Here is a 13,309-nt window from a genome sequence, read left to right on the forward strand (position 1 = left end):
GATGACTTGGGCTCTGTATTATGGCGATGAGATTCTGTAGGTTTTCTTTACTCATCCCCGATAGAAACACAAGCCGCATTGTTTACAAGCCGCATTGAAATGATTTAAGCACAAAGACCTGACCCAGTGGGCATTACCAGGTTGTAATGGAGTGGGGTCAGGTGTTATATATCATTTTTATAACTTGCGTTTTATCGACTGTACAGTATTTGGTTTCCTTCTGGATTTTTGTGTATATTTCCTAATAAATACTCTATTCAGCAAACATGGTTAAATGTGTTTATTTTGTCAAAATGGAATTGGTTCTATTTCAGTGTTAGTAAAACACTGCAGAGCATATTCTCAAAGCCTTTACCACTGTGCTAAGTTTGCATAGTTTTTTGTAAAAAGACAACCAAACTGTGAATGCTACAGAACTAGTGAGAAACAGCTAAGGTGCATGTAGGAGCTCCTTTAATTAATCTCCCCAAGAAAGAATGGAATCTAGAATAGAACAATGAAGAAAAGTGGGGGACGATTGAAGTCAATAAAATCTTAAAAAGGAATTGACAAAGTTAACCCTAAACAACACTTTAAGCACAGCACAGAAACCGGGACCAGAGAACACAGTTAAGTGGTGACTATGGTAGGGCGAGGAGATATGTCTTCACACAGAGCACGACACGGCTATGGAATGGGTTACCTAGCCATGCTACTGATTCTCAATTACCAGGATCCTTTAGACCCAGCTTGACAAAGTTTTGAGATCATCAATCAGCTACTAGGGAACAGTAAATCACTGGTGAGCCAAATGGCCTCCTGTTGACTGTAATGCTCTTCTTTATTAAACCCTGTTCCAATAAGAGTTTTAACATTCAAAGCATATCATCCATCTACCATTAACATGACTGGCTACTACCTTTGAAATCTGTTTAAAAAAAAATGTAAATCTGATTTTTCATTGAATATATTTTTCACTAGTTAATTTATTCTGCATACTGTTCATGGTAGCAGCTTCAGTCACGTCACTGTTTGCTTGATTTAAGTGTGTTTGTCTATACTGAAAAGTACTTTGACAGTAACTCTAGTCACCATGAATAGTAACTGATGACTGATACTTATTTTTCTCATAAGCATGTATACATAATTTCGCTTGTATGCAGGGCAGTCTCTGTTAAGGGATAATCTCAAGTGTACAGTACACTTATATAACACGTTACCTGCTTAGATAAACTGTTACAGGATTTTGTGCACAGGTAGCTCAATTCTATGGCTTCAATCTGATAAACTGCAGTCTTTCACTTGGCAAGAAGCAATTAGCTGATATTCAAGTGGTCCTGTGCTCCTGTGTAAGCAACCTGATTGAGTCTGCCTCACTACTCACTGCAGGCTTACATGATCTGTGGGTGTGCATCTCTGTGACCGTCTGTGAATTCTAAACAGCCTTTCATTTATTTTTCACAATACACAAATATTTAATTGGTGTCCTTTATATTTACACAAGGAAAGCTAAGATTTTTTTTTTTATACTGCACCTCCCAGTATGTTGCAAATAATTTTAAGTCAGGGCAGATCTATCAGATGTAGATAGGGAGGAAAGTAGATGATTTTGTAACCGGTACTGTAGAAATCACTGGTGTTTCACTAGTGCCAGTATAGAGAACAGACTTCACAGCATTTCCAACCCCGATTAATTTCCATTACATGAGAGCAGATGTTAAAACTTCATGCTGATTTGAACTTGGCTCTCACCAAGATACACACCAACTAAGATGCAGTTTTACAGTAAACTAATGTGATCCATCTGTGTCTCCATCCATTTGCGTTTCTTTCCATCTGACGATGTAGATATCCTTCTGCCTGTTGTTGATGGCTGAAGTGTAATGCTGGCTCCAGGGATCAGTTTATTTTGCCTCCCCAGCACATCAGCACACACAATGGCTGCAATGCTGGCTCCGGGGATCAACCTCAGTGTGGTCTCCCCAGCGCATCAGCATGACAACCGTCTGGATTGAACTAAGTAGGGTACATCTCTGGGGTCTTCAAGTGGGCACCTTCTGTCCTCGGTGTTTCGTCGACCAGCTCACAACACCTCAAGAGGGCTCAACAGTGATTCTGGTGTTCCAGCATCACCCCACTCTGTCCCCCACTCAACTCAGCCCAGCTTACTTACCCGTACATCAATGTTGCTTTTTTCTGTTGTGCTTGAGATCCCCAGCCAGAATCTTTCCGTCTCAACAACAGCCAGTTGCTGCTCCTTTCTGCTGCTTCAGATAAGTTCTTCAGTGCAAAGAACTGCTTGGCAGTAATCATTTTAAAACTTTCAGACTTGTCAGTGCCGACCTAGCTACCTATCTCACACTTAACCTATTTCTCTACTTCTAGAACATAGCCATTAAACAACGTGGCAGTGAAAGGATTTTTTATTTTGTTCTTGACAGCACCAGCACTAAACCATTGAGAGAACCTTAGAATTCAGAACCAACTGTGAATACACTATATCACAGCATGTGCTTTGCTTGTTAGTGGAAAGGATTATTCCTGGATAATGCACACAATTGTAATATAACCTACAAAGAAGCCATACCTAAATATTTGAGGTATCAGCAGTGTGTGGATTACGAACACAGAAGAATTCATTTTTTTGGTCCAAGCCTGCAATCATCACAGGTGTCGTTATATTTTTCCTCAGGAGTTTCCAGAACACATACAATATGAAGAAGCCATCTAAAAAGTTGTATGAGAACTGAGCAGTGGAAGATGCAGGGGCAGAGGCATATTTCCCGAAACATGTTTCATGAGGTAAATATGCAAAACTAATTCAATACATTCATGCTAAGGTAAGCAGGCACACTATAAATGTCACAGTTTGAATTACAAAATGTGATCTTTAACAAAAGACCACATCTTAAACAGGGGAAAAAAGGATTCCGAGGGAGTTGTGTTTGAAAAAAATGTATATTGACTCACATAGATTCATCTTATAGGTCTCAAATGTACTACACTAAGTTAAATAAAACCTGTTTGGAAGCCATGCTTTCTGACTGTCTTGTGCTTCCCGGGTCATTTCACCTGCAGAGCAAAATTGTCTCCACCCCTTTCCTTCGAATAACTAATCAGCTGCTTCTCCTATTAACTAACATGCTTTCAGTCAGTGAAATGACCCAGGGAGAAAAAGTGCAAACCGATAACCCAAGAATAAGGCATAAAAGCAGAGCTTCCTTTAACCTCAAGATATCCTGTTTTAAAATTCAAATAACACATGTTTCTTTTAAAACTGCACATCCGAGACCTATGTAGCAAATGGAAATGCAAAATTGCTAAGATTTCTGTAATTATATTGTTAGCTACAATCACACATCATCCAGAAGATTCTGTTGTAAAGAACTGTTGTTCTCTATTCTCCATGGATTAGAATGGGCTTTGGTGTCTGAGGTGTGTATTCAGTTAGCAGGGAGACCATCAGGCCCTGGGAAGAGACAGATTAAAACGACCTAGCAGTTAAAAGAAAACCCTGCCATGACTGTAAACACAAACGTACAGCCACTGGTAACACGAAAAAAAAAAAAAAATCCAATATGCTTGCGTAAAAATCTTCACAAATGTTATTGAATTTACTGGCTGGCAAGAACAAGTTCTCACCAAGTACAAAGGACATATAAATACATATTTTACTGTATATGTATTATACAGTATGTGCCAGATTTTCTTTTAAAAGTGCTGCAGTAGGTCACACATGTGTTGTACATATTCATAAAGATGCTCCCCATTGAAAAGCATTCATATAAAGATAAAAAAAATAAAATTGTGCAATGTAAAATAATGGCATGTAAGATATATACTGATAGACACCGTCTCTGGCCTCCAGCAGTTGTGATGCATAGTTTATCCCCCTAGTCTCTGTTAGTTGCTTTGGATAAAAGTGTCTGCTATTAATAATAATAATAATAATAATAATAATAAATAATAATAATAATAATAATAATAATAGCTTCACTACCACATTAATAAAACCTTGGTCAAATGTTTACAGCTTTAAGTTAAAACAAAATCTGTTTGGTATATTTTTAAAATCCCCAAAGAGATCACGCTGGCCGCTAAGCCTCTAACCATGATGGCCATTTAAATAACTCAGTTTTGCAAAGCTTACTGTCTTGGACTTGGAGATCCTGTTTTTGGAGTGTAATGTTTATCCTCTACAACACCCATATAAAACATACAGAGTAACCAGGGAATCAAGCGACCTGTGGGATTTATCCCCTGAGAATGTGGGACAGTATAACCTGCAAACTCTGATTACAGCAGTTTACAGTAATTGCCAAGCTGAAAAAATCCCGTCAGCACTCTAACTTGCAGATGGCCAGAGGTTTTTACTTTAATACTTTTTCAGATTTTTTTTTTTTGCTGTATTAATTAAATACATTGCTGTCAACTTGCAGTTTTTTAAAGTATTTTACAAATAAGTCATCTACAATGCATGGGGCAGGGACTGTGATTGGAAAATGTTTCACCCTTTATACACATAGAAAGTTCTACAAAGTAATTGTTTTATGTCAGTGTGTATTTCAGTGCAATTGTGGATCGATGTCAACCCGGATCCAGACAGATTCCCAAAGGCTAATATTCTGCCAGCAAGTTCTCCAAGAGAATGGTTATAACATTATGATGAATGCATGCTGAGCCAGCATACAAGATTGAGAAACGAACATCACATGATTTACTGCAGTAAAGGAAAGCATGTAAAGTGCAATACATTCCTAGAGCAAGCAAATAAAAGCTTGCAGTATTTTTCCTAAGGAGTGCTGTATGTGGTATAGTGTCATTCTGAGTAGCATCATGTTACGTAACAGGTATGGTAATTGATCAGTTTAAACTGAAAGACGAATATCATAATTCCCCATCTCTTTTTAACCTTATTAATTACATATTTATCATTTCACCCATCTACCTAAAAAATACATTTGACATTTTAATATTTTCCTCATAAATGAAAAAAAAAAGTATTAGCAAATATAATTTGCTTCTGTAAACCATCTCTTCAGTTTAAAAACATCTTAGCAAGGATGTGCGAAAGTTCTCATCCTCTTGTTGAAAGAGAAAAAAGCTGACAGCACCATCAGTGTAGATTAAGGGATTAAGGGAACGTCTGCAAATTATAATCATAAAATGGAATGGACATTTCCTTTAAATAGATACTATTTTTGATTTAGCAAAAGGCAAATGTAGGGGGAATAAGAACAAAAAAAAAACTATGATATTGTTGAAATCCTGTTTCTATTGGAGGTAGTGGTTTCGATTACAGAAGACAAACACTGCAGCCTTGACACGACTGGAATGTTCCATAGAGCTTCTGGGCTGCCCTTACCATGATCGTCAACTTCCTGTTCTCTGCCTCTGGGAAGACCAGAGAGCACTGGGAGTAGAAGACCTTGTCATCCACTTCCTCCTGTTTGCGGGGCAGGCAGTGCAAGAATGTCCAGTCCGGGGCAGCCACCTTTCCAGTCTGAGAGAGGCATGGCAAAAACAAGCAAATATTTATTATGTAAATTGCACTAAACGCTCACTTTAAAGAAGGGCCATATTCAGTTTCTGTTCATCAGGGTTTGTCAACTGATTTAATCTCCTAACCCTAACCAACCACCACACACACACACACACACACACACACACACACACACACACACGCACGCACACACACAAACACAGAGTAATCTTTTGTTATATTCTGTTATAACCAGTGGTCCAGATAAGATGCATAACTGCCATTTTTACAAAATTCACACTAATTTTACATTTAATGCATAAAAATACAAATAGAAATTTGCTGTGCAGCTTGTTTGCCTCCCCTAAAACTTTCACTAACAACTACACCTCCCAGAATACAATGCCTTCAGTTACTAGGAAACTGAACACAATAACAAACCAACCCAACAAACATTATCCAGTCTCTGGCTAGCGCTGTTGTCTTTCCAGTCAATCACAGTAAGAAAGGTGCCTATAATATTAAACAAACTGTTTTCTAAATTATTATGCATTTCCTTATTTTATTTATCTGTATGGCTTCATAATGAAGTTTTAACATGTCACTGAGTTTAAGAATTGAATGTAAAATGAATTTGCAGTTACTGTGATACCGCGAATAAAATGCACTGAGCTGATAAAGAACCGTGTAGAACACACACGTGGCTGTACAGCTGTTCAAAGTAACAATGCAGTTAAAATGGAAGGCTCTTTTTTAAAGCCTACCCCATTACCGTTAAATACTGTACATTATTTATCGAGATTACTCATGACTTCAAGGTAATGTTGCAATACATTTTCCCCTCTCAGTGTTAAAATTAGAGGGTATGTTACTCCCAAACCCTATCTGGGGCGCTGGTTATATATAACAGGCATTTTCCTTCAGTGAACATAAAATTCAGTATGTCAGTCTGTGTGAGAGAGAGAGGGGGAGGTGAGTGGCATTACATAAAAAAAAAAACAACGAATTTTGTACCTTCATGGTAATTTGGTAACCATGGAAATCCTTCAGTTTCTGTTTCTTCTCCTCCTCTTGGCCCATACTTATCCAAGTGTCAGTCACCAACACGTTGTTCCCATGAGCCACTTTCACGGAATTGTTGGTAAGGAACAACTGGGTACCACACTGATTAAAATAATAACAGCAGCAGCAATAAAAAACATCAACAACAACAATACACTCGCCATTACTGAAACATTTCGGTTAGGCCTAAAAATATATTATATTGAACACTCGAATTCAGAGATTATTGATTTTTCTCATGTTTCAAAAAAGGTACGGCGCCAGTCAATGGTGTTCACATTTGATACTGAATTTACTGCACAGAAGTGCTCACATGACCAGGTCAAAGAAAAACCATAATGCATCGTATAGTTAACGCAAAGAAGGGGGTCGGGGGTGGGGTGGGGTGGGGGGGCAATCTAGGTTGCAGGCAGTTGTTGTCAATGTTGATTGAATGATGTGTTTTATGTTCCAGATCAGGCATGGAAGAAGCAATTTGAGCCCTTACAGGCGCTCGCAAGAAGATATCGAATTCAGAGATTTTAATTTTCCTCATGTTTTAAAATTTGAAACCAAGACTAGTCATCCTGTTCACAAATTGAACAGAAATTGACTGCACAAGAAGTGATCACGTACCAGGAAGCAACTTTTAAATGTAGCCTGATTAAAAGAAAAAAAATTAATTCAACACTAAAAAAAAAAGTTTGAATGCGTCTAATATTATCATATTACCTTGACTCAACACACACATTTCATAGGTAGACAAAACAAAACATATCCTACCTCTTTTGACAATTTCTCAGCTTCTCTGGTTACACTAGCATCAGGCTCATATCCCTGAGAAGAAAATACAATCACAGTACAAAACAATGTTTTGCTACAATTGGACAAATGGTTCTCTGGACATGTGCAAAACACTTCTAAAGTGCAACCCCCTTAGCGGGGGAGAATGTAGACAAAATACCTTTTTCTTTTATTTCATATGTACCCCTGGGTTTGAACGTGTACTGTAAATTTAAAACACATTATTTTATTTATATGTCGTTATTAAATCGAGTATTATATGTTGCATTACATTGCTGGTCAGCACACACACACACACACACACACAGACACACACACACGCACACACACGCACACACACGCACATACACTATATTCTTTAAAGTAGCAATTCTAAGATGGATGCCAAGTTTCGCAGCCGCCATCATAAAAGAGTGTAACATGTTGTTAACGTCACCAATCCATGACACTGTCAATCCATTTAAATACCCATAGTGCTCCTTAACACATTTTCAAAAAGGTCACAATAAAACATGTACATAACCTTACCTTTACAGACTAAATATTCACACTTAAATATGCCACACACACACACACACACACACACACACACACACACACACACACATATATGTATATATTTTTTAAAACAATTACTGTATAGAAGCCTGACTAGAGCACAGTTAATACTACAGCTGAGCAGATCCGCAGTTCTGCATTTTCAAGCAGACCTGTGGAGTGACAGGTTGAAATTCATTAAATTTGCTTCAGCATTTCACAAATCACCCCTCTGGCATACATTGTAGATAACTACCAAATTAATCTACACCATTTTTAGAATGGGGGCTGCATACCACAGTGGTACAGTATCATTCACAAGGGCCATTCACTTAGCGTGGTGGTAATTGTTATGTGCATAGGGCCCCTCGTATGTTGAAGATACAACACTTTCTAATGATATATATATAAAAAAAAGAGTGTTGCTGCTGGAATTCTGAAATTTGTAAGTGGCACAACACCAGTAATGACCAATACTGGTGCTGTTTTGTACCTGAAGGGTAAGGAAGTCTGTTAGGATCTGAATGTGGTGGTACAGGTCTGCCAGCCCGTTGATTACTGGGACAGAAGTCTCTTTGGCCAGCTCATCAATCGTTGACTGGCTGTAAACCCGGGCTAGGATCAGCACTCTGCAATCACATAAAAAAGCTAGGACGATATCAAATACACGGTTAAATGGTTATATATATATATATATATATATATATATATATATATATATATATATATATATATATGCAGCTCTGATATGGTCAAACACTAGTGTTTTTCAGCATTCCTAGTTGGAGGAGATCACCCTCTTGTGGCGAGAGATAGGGAATCACAGCAAAATTCATCATTTTACTTGGTCTAGCACTGTTTTACAGATTCCTCAACACTTGTGCCAAGCATTGACCTTCTCTGTATAAATATCATTACAAAAATATATACTTTGAGTTCCAAAACTTATTTTCTGATGAACAGAAACTAAACAGCTCACGACAGATGTCCACTGTCAAAGTCCACATTCTTCTTTGTATTTATATACAGTGCCTACAGAAAGTCTACACCCCCTTTCAAAATTTTCACCTTTTGTTGCCTTATAGCATGACGAGGGAGTTTTGGAACTTTCAGCAGGCTGGCCTGACCTTCAATGCAATGAACTGCTTCACACAGGCCTGTGAAATAATATTTTCTACTGTTTTTGTATTCTTTAAAACACATACATACATAAATACATACATACATACATACATACATACATACATACATACAATCATTACAATATTTGTTACAGTTTCACAAATGTTCAATTTGTATCCCAAAGATCATCCTGCTTCCATTAGCGGTGACAGTCTTAAAGAATAGTACCTGCCAAAACTTAAATCTTGTTAGCTGGGCTCCCATCTCTACATTCTCATTCCCATCATCAGTGGGCAAACTTCAAATAAATTAAGCTGTTTCTATAAAAGAGCCACCCATTTCTGCCGCATACACCTTTCCCTCAAAAAAGATGCTCACACCTTGTACAAGGGAAGACAGGTTTTAAAGTCACTCCGTGACACCATATTCCAAAATATCAGAAGAAAAGTAAATTGCCTACATCTGATTTTCATTAATTTGATTTAAAATAAATAAATACAACAAAAATAATAATAATTTGAGAAAGGATTTTTTGGACTAACATCACAAGGCTACAAAAAGAAATACAAATACAACAACCAACTATTATCTATTATCAAAAACAAACAACTGAAACTTCTTCAGTTATTCATACACCTGTCCTCTGAAGGTTTCAAGTTTAAATCTTAGAGGTTGTGACAGAGTGACAGACAGGCTCATCTGGAAGATATTAGACAGCCGTGGCCCCTGGCAGAGTGCCACAAAGCCAGACACAGTTACCCAGGGGTGGCGGAAACAGACAGGTGCTGGCTGAGGCTCACTGGTTTAACAGGCAGTGTTCTGATGTGATGACGCACATTGGGGAGGGAGTTAGGACAATAAAACTACTAAAGATAGAGTGACCATACGTCCCCGAAAGAGTCCGCAGGTCACAAAACGCACCCCCGAAATACCCTTACCTTTAATTACTCATATTGGTTAATATGTCTGATGCATAAATGTGTTAGAGAGAAATATCCAGACTGTTATTATTGTTATTAGTATTATTAGCTACAACACTGGAGAGCCCCTATCCTGCAGGTTTTATAGGTGTCTTTACATCATCAATGGCTAATGACCTGGAACACCTACTAATCTTGACTAATTAAGTCAACAATTGGAGCAATTAAGTAACTGAGAGCGTGGTGAAACAAAAACCTGAAGACCCTGCAGCTCTCCATGATCAGGATTGGAGACCCATATCTAGATGTACAACACTACTGTAGTTGCCATAGCTAATCCAGCAAGCTTCTCTAGTGCTGCCAGCACCAGGAATACTGTGTTACGTACATTTTTTTTATGTGTGTCACCTTACTAAAGATGAATCAACCAACTACGTTACTTCACTTTGAACAGGACTTATAGACCAATGCCACAGATCTCTCCTTTGGTTTCTTTGCAACATCTAGTACTTTAGTATTTTAAAACACTCAGGGTTTTCAAAATAAGCCAGCGACCGGCACGAGCCACTGGCTAATACTATATTTGTGCTGGCTACTTTAATTTAAAAAATATTAATATTAATATTGTCAATTTTTTTTTCGTACTGTAAGGCAATACATAGTACATACTAGCTATACATTTGAACTAAAAAACAAATTCCCTTTGTTGTGATATCGTAAAAATATGTGCTTGTCAGAGATATTGGGAGTTCATGATTTAATCACACAGCAGATTCCCCAGTTAGATGAGAAGCTGATAATATCTCTTCAGCTGAAGCAAGCGTGGTAATTCTAGATGTTACCATAATGAAGAGCAGTAATGTAGTGTGAGTTCTGTACTAAAGCAGGGTCAGCTGTTGCAGGGAAAACAGAGTTTATTTCTCAAACTGACCGGACTTGTTTTTACTGAAAAATAAATGGTAACATGTAATCATAAGATGTTTGTTTTACATGCTGTCAGATCAGGACTTCATTAACACTGAGCATGGGAGCTGCAGCATACTGTTTATCACATTACAACTGTACACAAATAAAAGGTGCGGTCACCAACTCGACACACATTTTCAGTCAGTCTTGTATTGTAGGGACCTTGATGCTTCAAAAGCCAATTTTTCTTCTTGTTGATCTTACCTTGCTGTGAGCAGTGCTGAAATAAAACTCTTTCATTGCACTAATGGACTACTTTGTCAGACACTACAAGCAAACCGCTAGTAGCCTAGGGATGCACCATTTTAATCTCTTTTTTCAAGAATTTCCCAGTAAGTGCCACATACCTAAAAACTAATTGAAAACCCTGTATACTTACAATAATTAAGTTAATTGCCTTTCTTGCTGAGAACTGCATTTTTTTTTATACATGTAAAAAGAGTTACTGACTGTCTGCCAAGTCAAGATAGCCAAAACATATTCAAGGTCTATTTTGGAGACGGGAGAGATAATGAAGGCACATTGAATATTTCTGGGAACGTGAATCAGGAGAGAAAATTGAAATGTCGCTGCCACCTGTTGCTTCATCCCAGCCGATTTATTGCTTGAGGAAGACGCAACTAAGACAGAATTTAAGGCAGATAAAAAGGCTGGTTAGCGAGGAAGACTGACACACACACACACTTGGAGGACAGAACACAAAGCTAGCTGATCTTTGCCAAAGCTACCTACTGTTGAAGGACAGATGCCGGTCGCTTGAGCTCCCACTGAATCTGGGGTAATATCCACTTTCAGTCTTATACTTGCTGCTTATATATTTGAATACACTTATAAGTGTTGGGATTCTGTCGAAATGTAATTGTTGGGCTTCTTTGGCAACTATTCTGACATCATCATAAGGTACTGTACAGGCACGCCACTCCTGGTATCATCATCTTACATGTTTGTATCACTTTAAAAAGTAGAGTTGTAAAACAGTTTAGGTTTTAAAATACACCAAATTAACATCAGAAAATATGCTCACTGTCACCCATTCCCCACTTTTGTTTCAATTTAAGATTTCTTGAATCCCTCTCCTTAATGTGGGTATTATATTTCCCCCAGTGCTCTTCGTGTTGGACATACAGAATCCATATTCAGTAGAAACATGTACAGTATCAACAGCTTACACTCTACAGGGTTATTTCGGGTAGCTGTTTATATCGGACAAACAGCGTTTGCCGTTTGCCATTCCCATTGATTTCAATAACAAAGGCATCATTTATACCGTGTTAAGCACAGTGTATATTTCGGGCAAACTAATTTAATGAACAAACGCACTGCTTATACTGTAGTAATCACTCTTACTAATCCACCAATCAGCTGTTTTGGCCTTGTTACCTTGCCATTCACATATATTGGAGCTTTAGCACCCTGGAGGCTGATTTAAAATTGTTGTAGCATGGACCCTGTTTCTAATGCCGCAAAGGCGAGGTCTGTGTCCCATCTTGGTAAGGTCCAAGGCAATAAACAGTAGTGTGTGGTTTGTGATGGTTCCACCAATTACTCTGGGATAACAGATGAGTGTGCACACTATGCAGTTTAAAAAGGGCCTGTTCCTACAACCTGAGGAAGACTACCAGGGAACTGGTGCAACTGGAGCGACTGGTACAGTGCTGTTAAAAGAACTTAAATACTCTAAGGTAATCTTTTATTTTGAGTAATTTGGGAGATAAAGTATTTTAGTTCCCCCCTCCCCCTATCTTAGATCAGAGATGGTAGAGTCAAGCTTCTGGTATTGTCTAAGTTTAGGTTTTATTTGTTATTAAATGCTTTGAATATAAACCTCAACTACTGTTTACTTTCATTTAATAAACAAGGCAACATTACTTGAATCAGTTTTTTGACTCTCATTCATACACCACACCTCCAGGATTCACCCCCACTGACTCACTTAACAGCTAAATCCCAAGCACCAACCTTGCTGTGTCAGCGGTACTCTCGTTGGTTCCCAGATGAATGTCTTGTGTGGTGAGGAAGCAGGGGTGCCCTCCCAGCAGCGCAAAGCCTTAAAACAAATTAAACATTCAGAGGGAAAATGAATTATTTGCAGGAATGACCACAAGTGACAAACTAAATACAGATTTCAACAATGTCCATGTTGTTTAAGGCTCAATTCACAAGCATCTGGCCAGCTTTGATAAGACTGAAGGCCACAGCTCCATATATTGTACTTGTAGACAGCTCATCCTGGACTAGGGCTCTGAATGGCCCCATTCTTCCTCAGTTGTGCCATATTAGGAAGAGGCGAGAGGAGGTAAGCGGTGAAAGTTTCAGTGAGGGATGCAGACAATGGTGTTAATCTGGTTTAAAGCAGCGGTCATGAATGAGTTCACAGTACATGTGTTCAATCTGTCAGCTCTGCAGTTCTGTTGTTCCAGCTGTAGCTGGCCATACCTGATTCAGCACTTTTACATAC

The 13,309-nt window shown here is 38.3% G+C and overlaps 1 protein-coding gene across 1 annotated transcript; it reads right to left on the minus strand.

Annotated features, from left to right (window-relative positions):
- Positions 1-3,376: 3,376 nt before the first annotated feature.
- LOC121327516 (ornithine transcarbamylase, mitochondrial-like) lies at positions 3,377-13,107 on the minus strand. The gene is made up of 8 exons (XM_041271585.1): positions 13,065-13,107; positions 12,811-12,898; positions 8,337-8,472; positions 7,657-7,785; positions 7,286-7,339; positions 6,476-6,625; positions 5,345-5,482; positions 3,377-3,448 (listed from the first exon to the last, which is right to left on the minus strand). Exons 1-8 carry the CDS (start codon positions 13,105-13,107, stop codon positions 3,377-3,379), a joined length of 810 nt encoding a protein of 269 aa, XP_041127519.1.
- Between the last annotated feature and the right edge of the window lie 202 nt (positions 13,108-13,309).

This window comes from Polyodon spathula, chromosome 15 (genome assembly GCF_017654505.1).
Source record: "Polyodon spathula isolate WHYD16114869_AA chromosome 15, ASM1765450v1, whole genome shotgun sequence".
In the NCBI taxonomy this organism is placed as follows: domain Eukaryota; kingdom Metazoa; phylum Chordata; class Actinopteri; order Acipenseriformes; family Polyodontidae; genus Polyodon; species Polyodon spathula.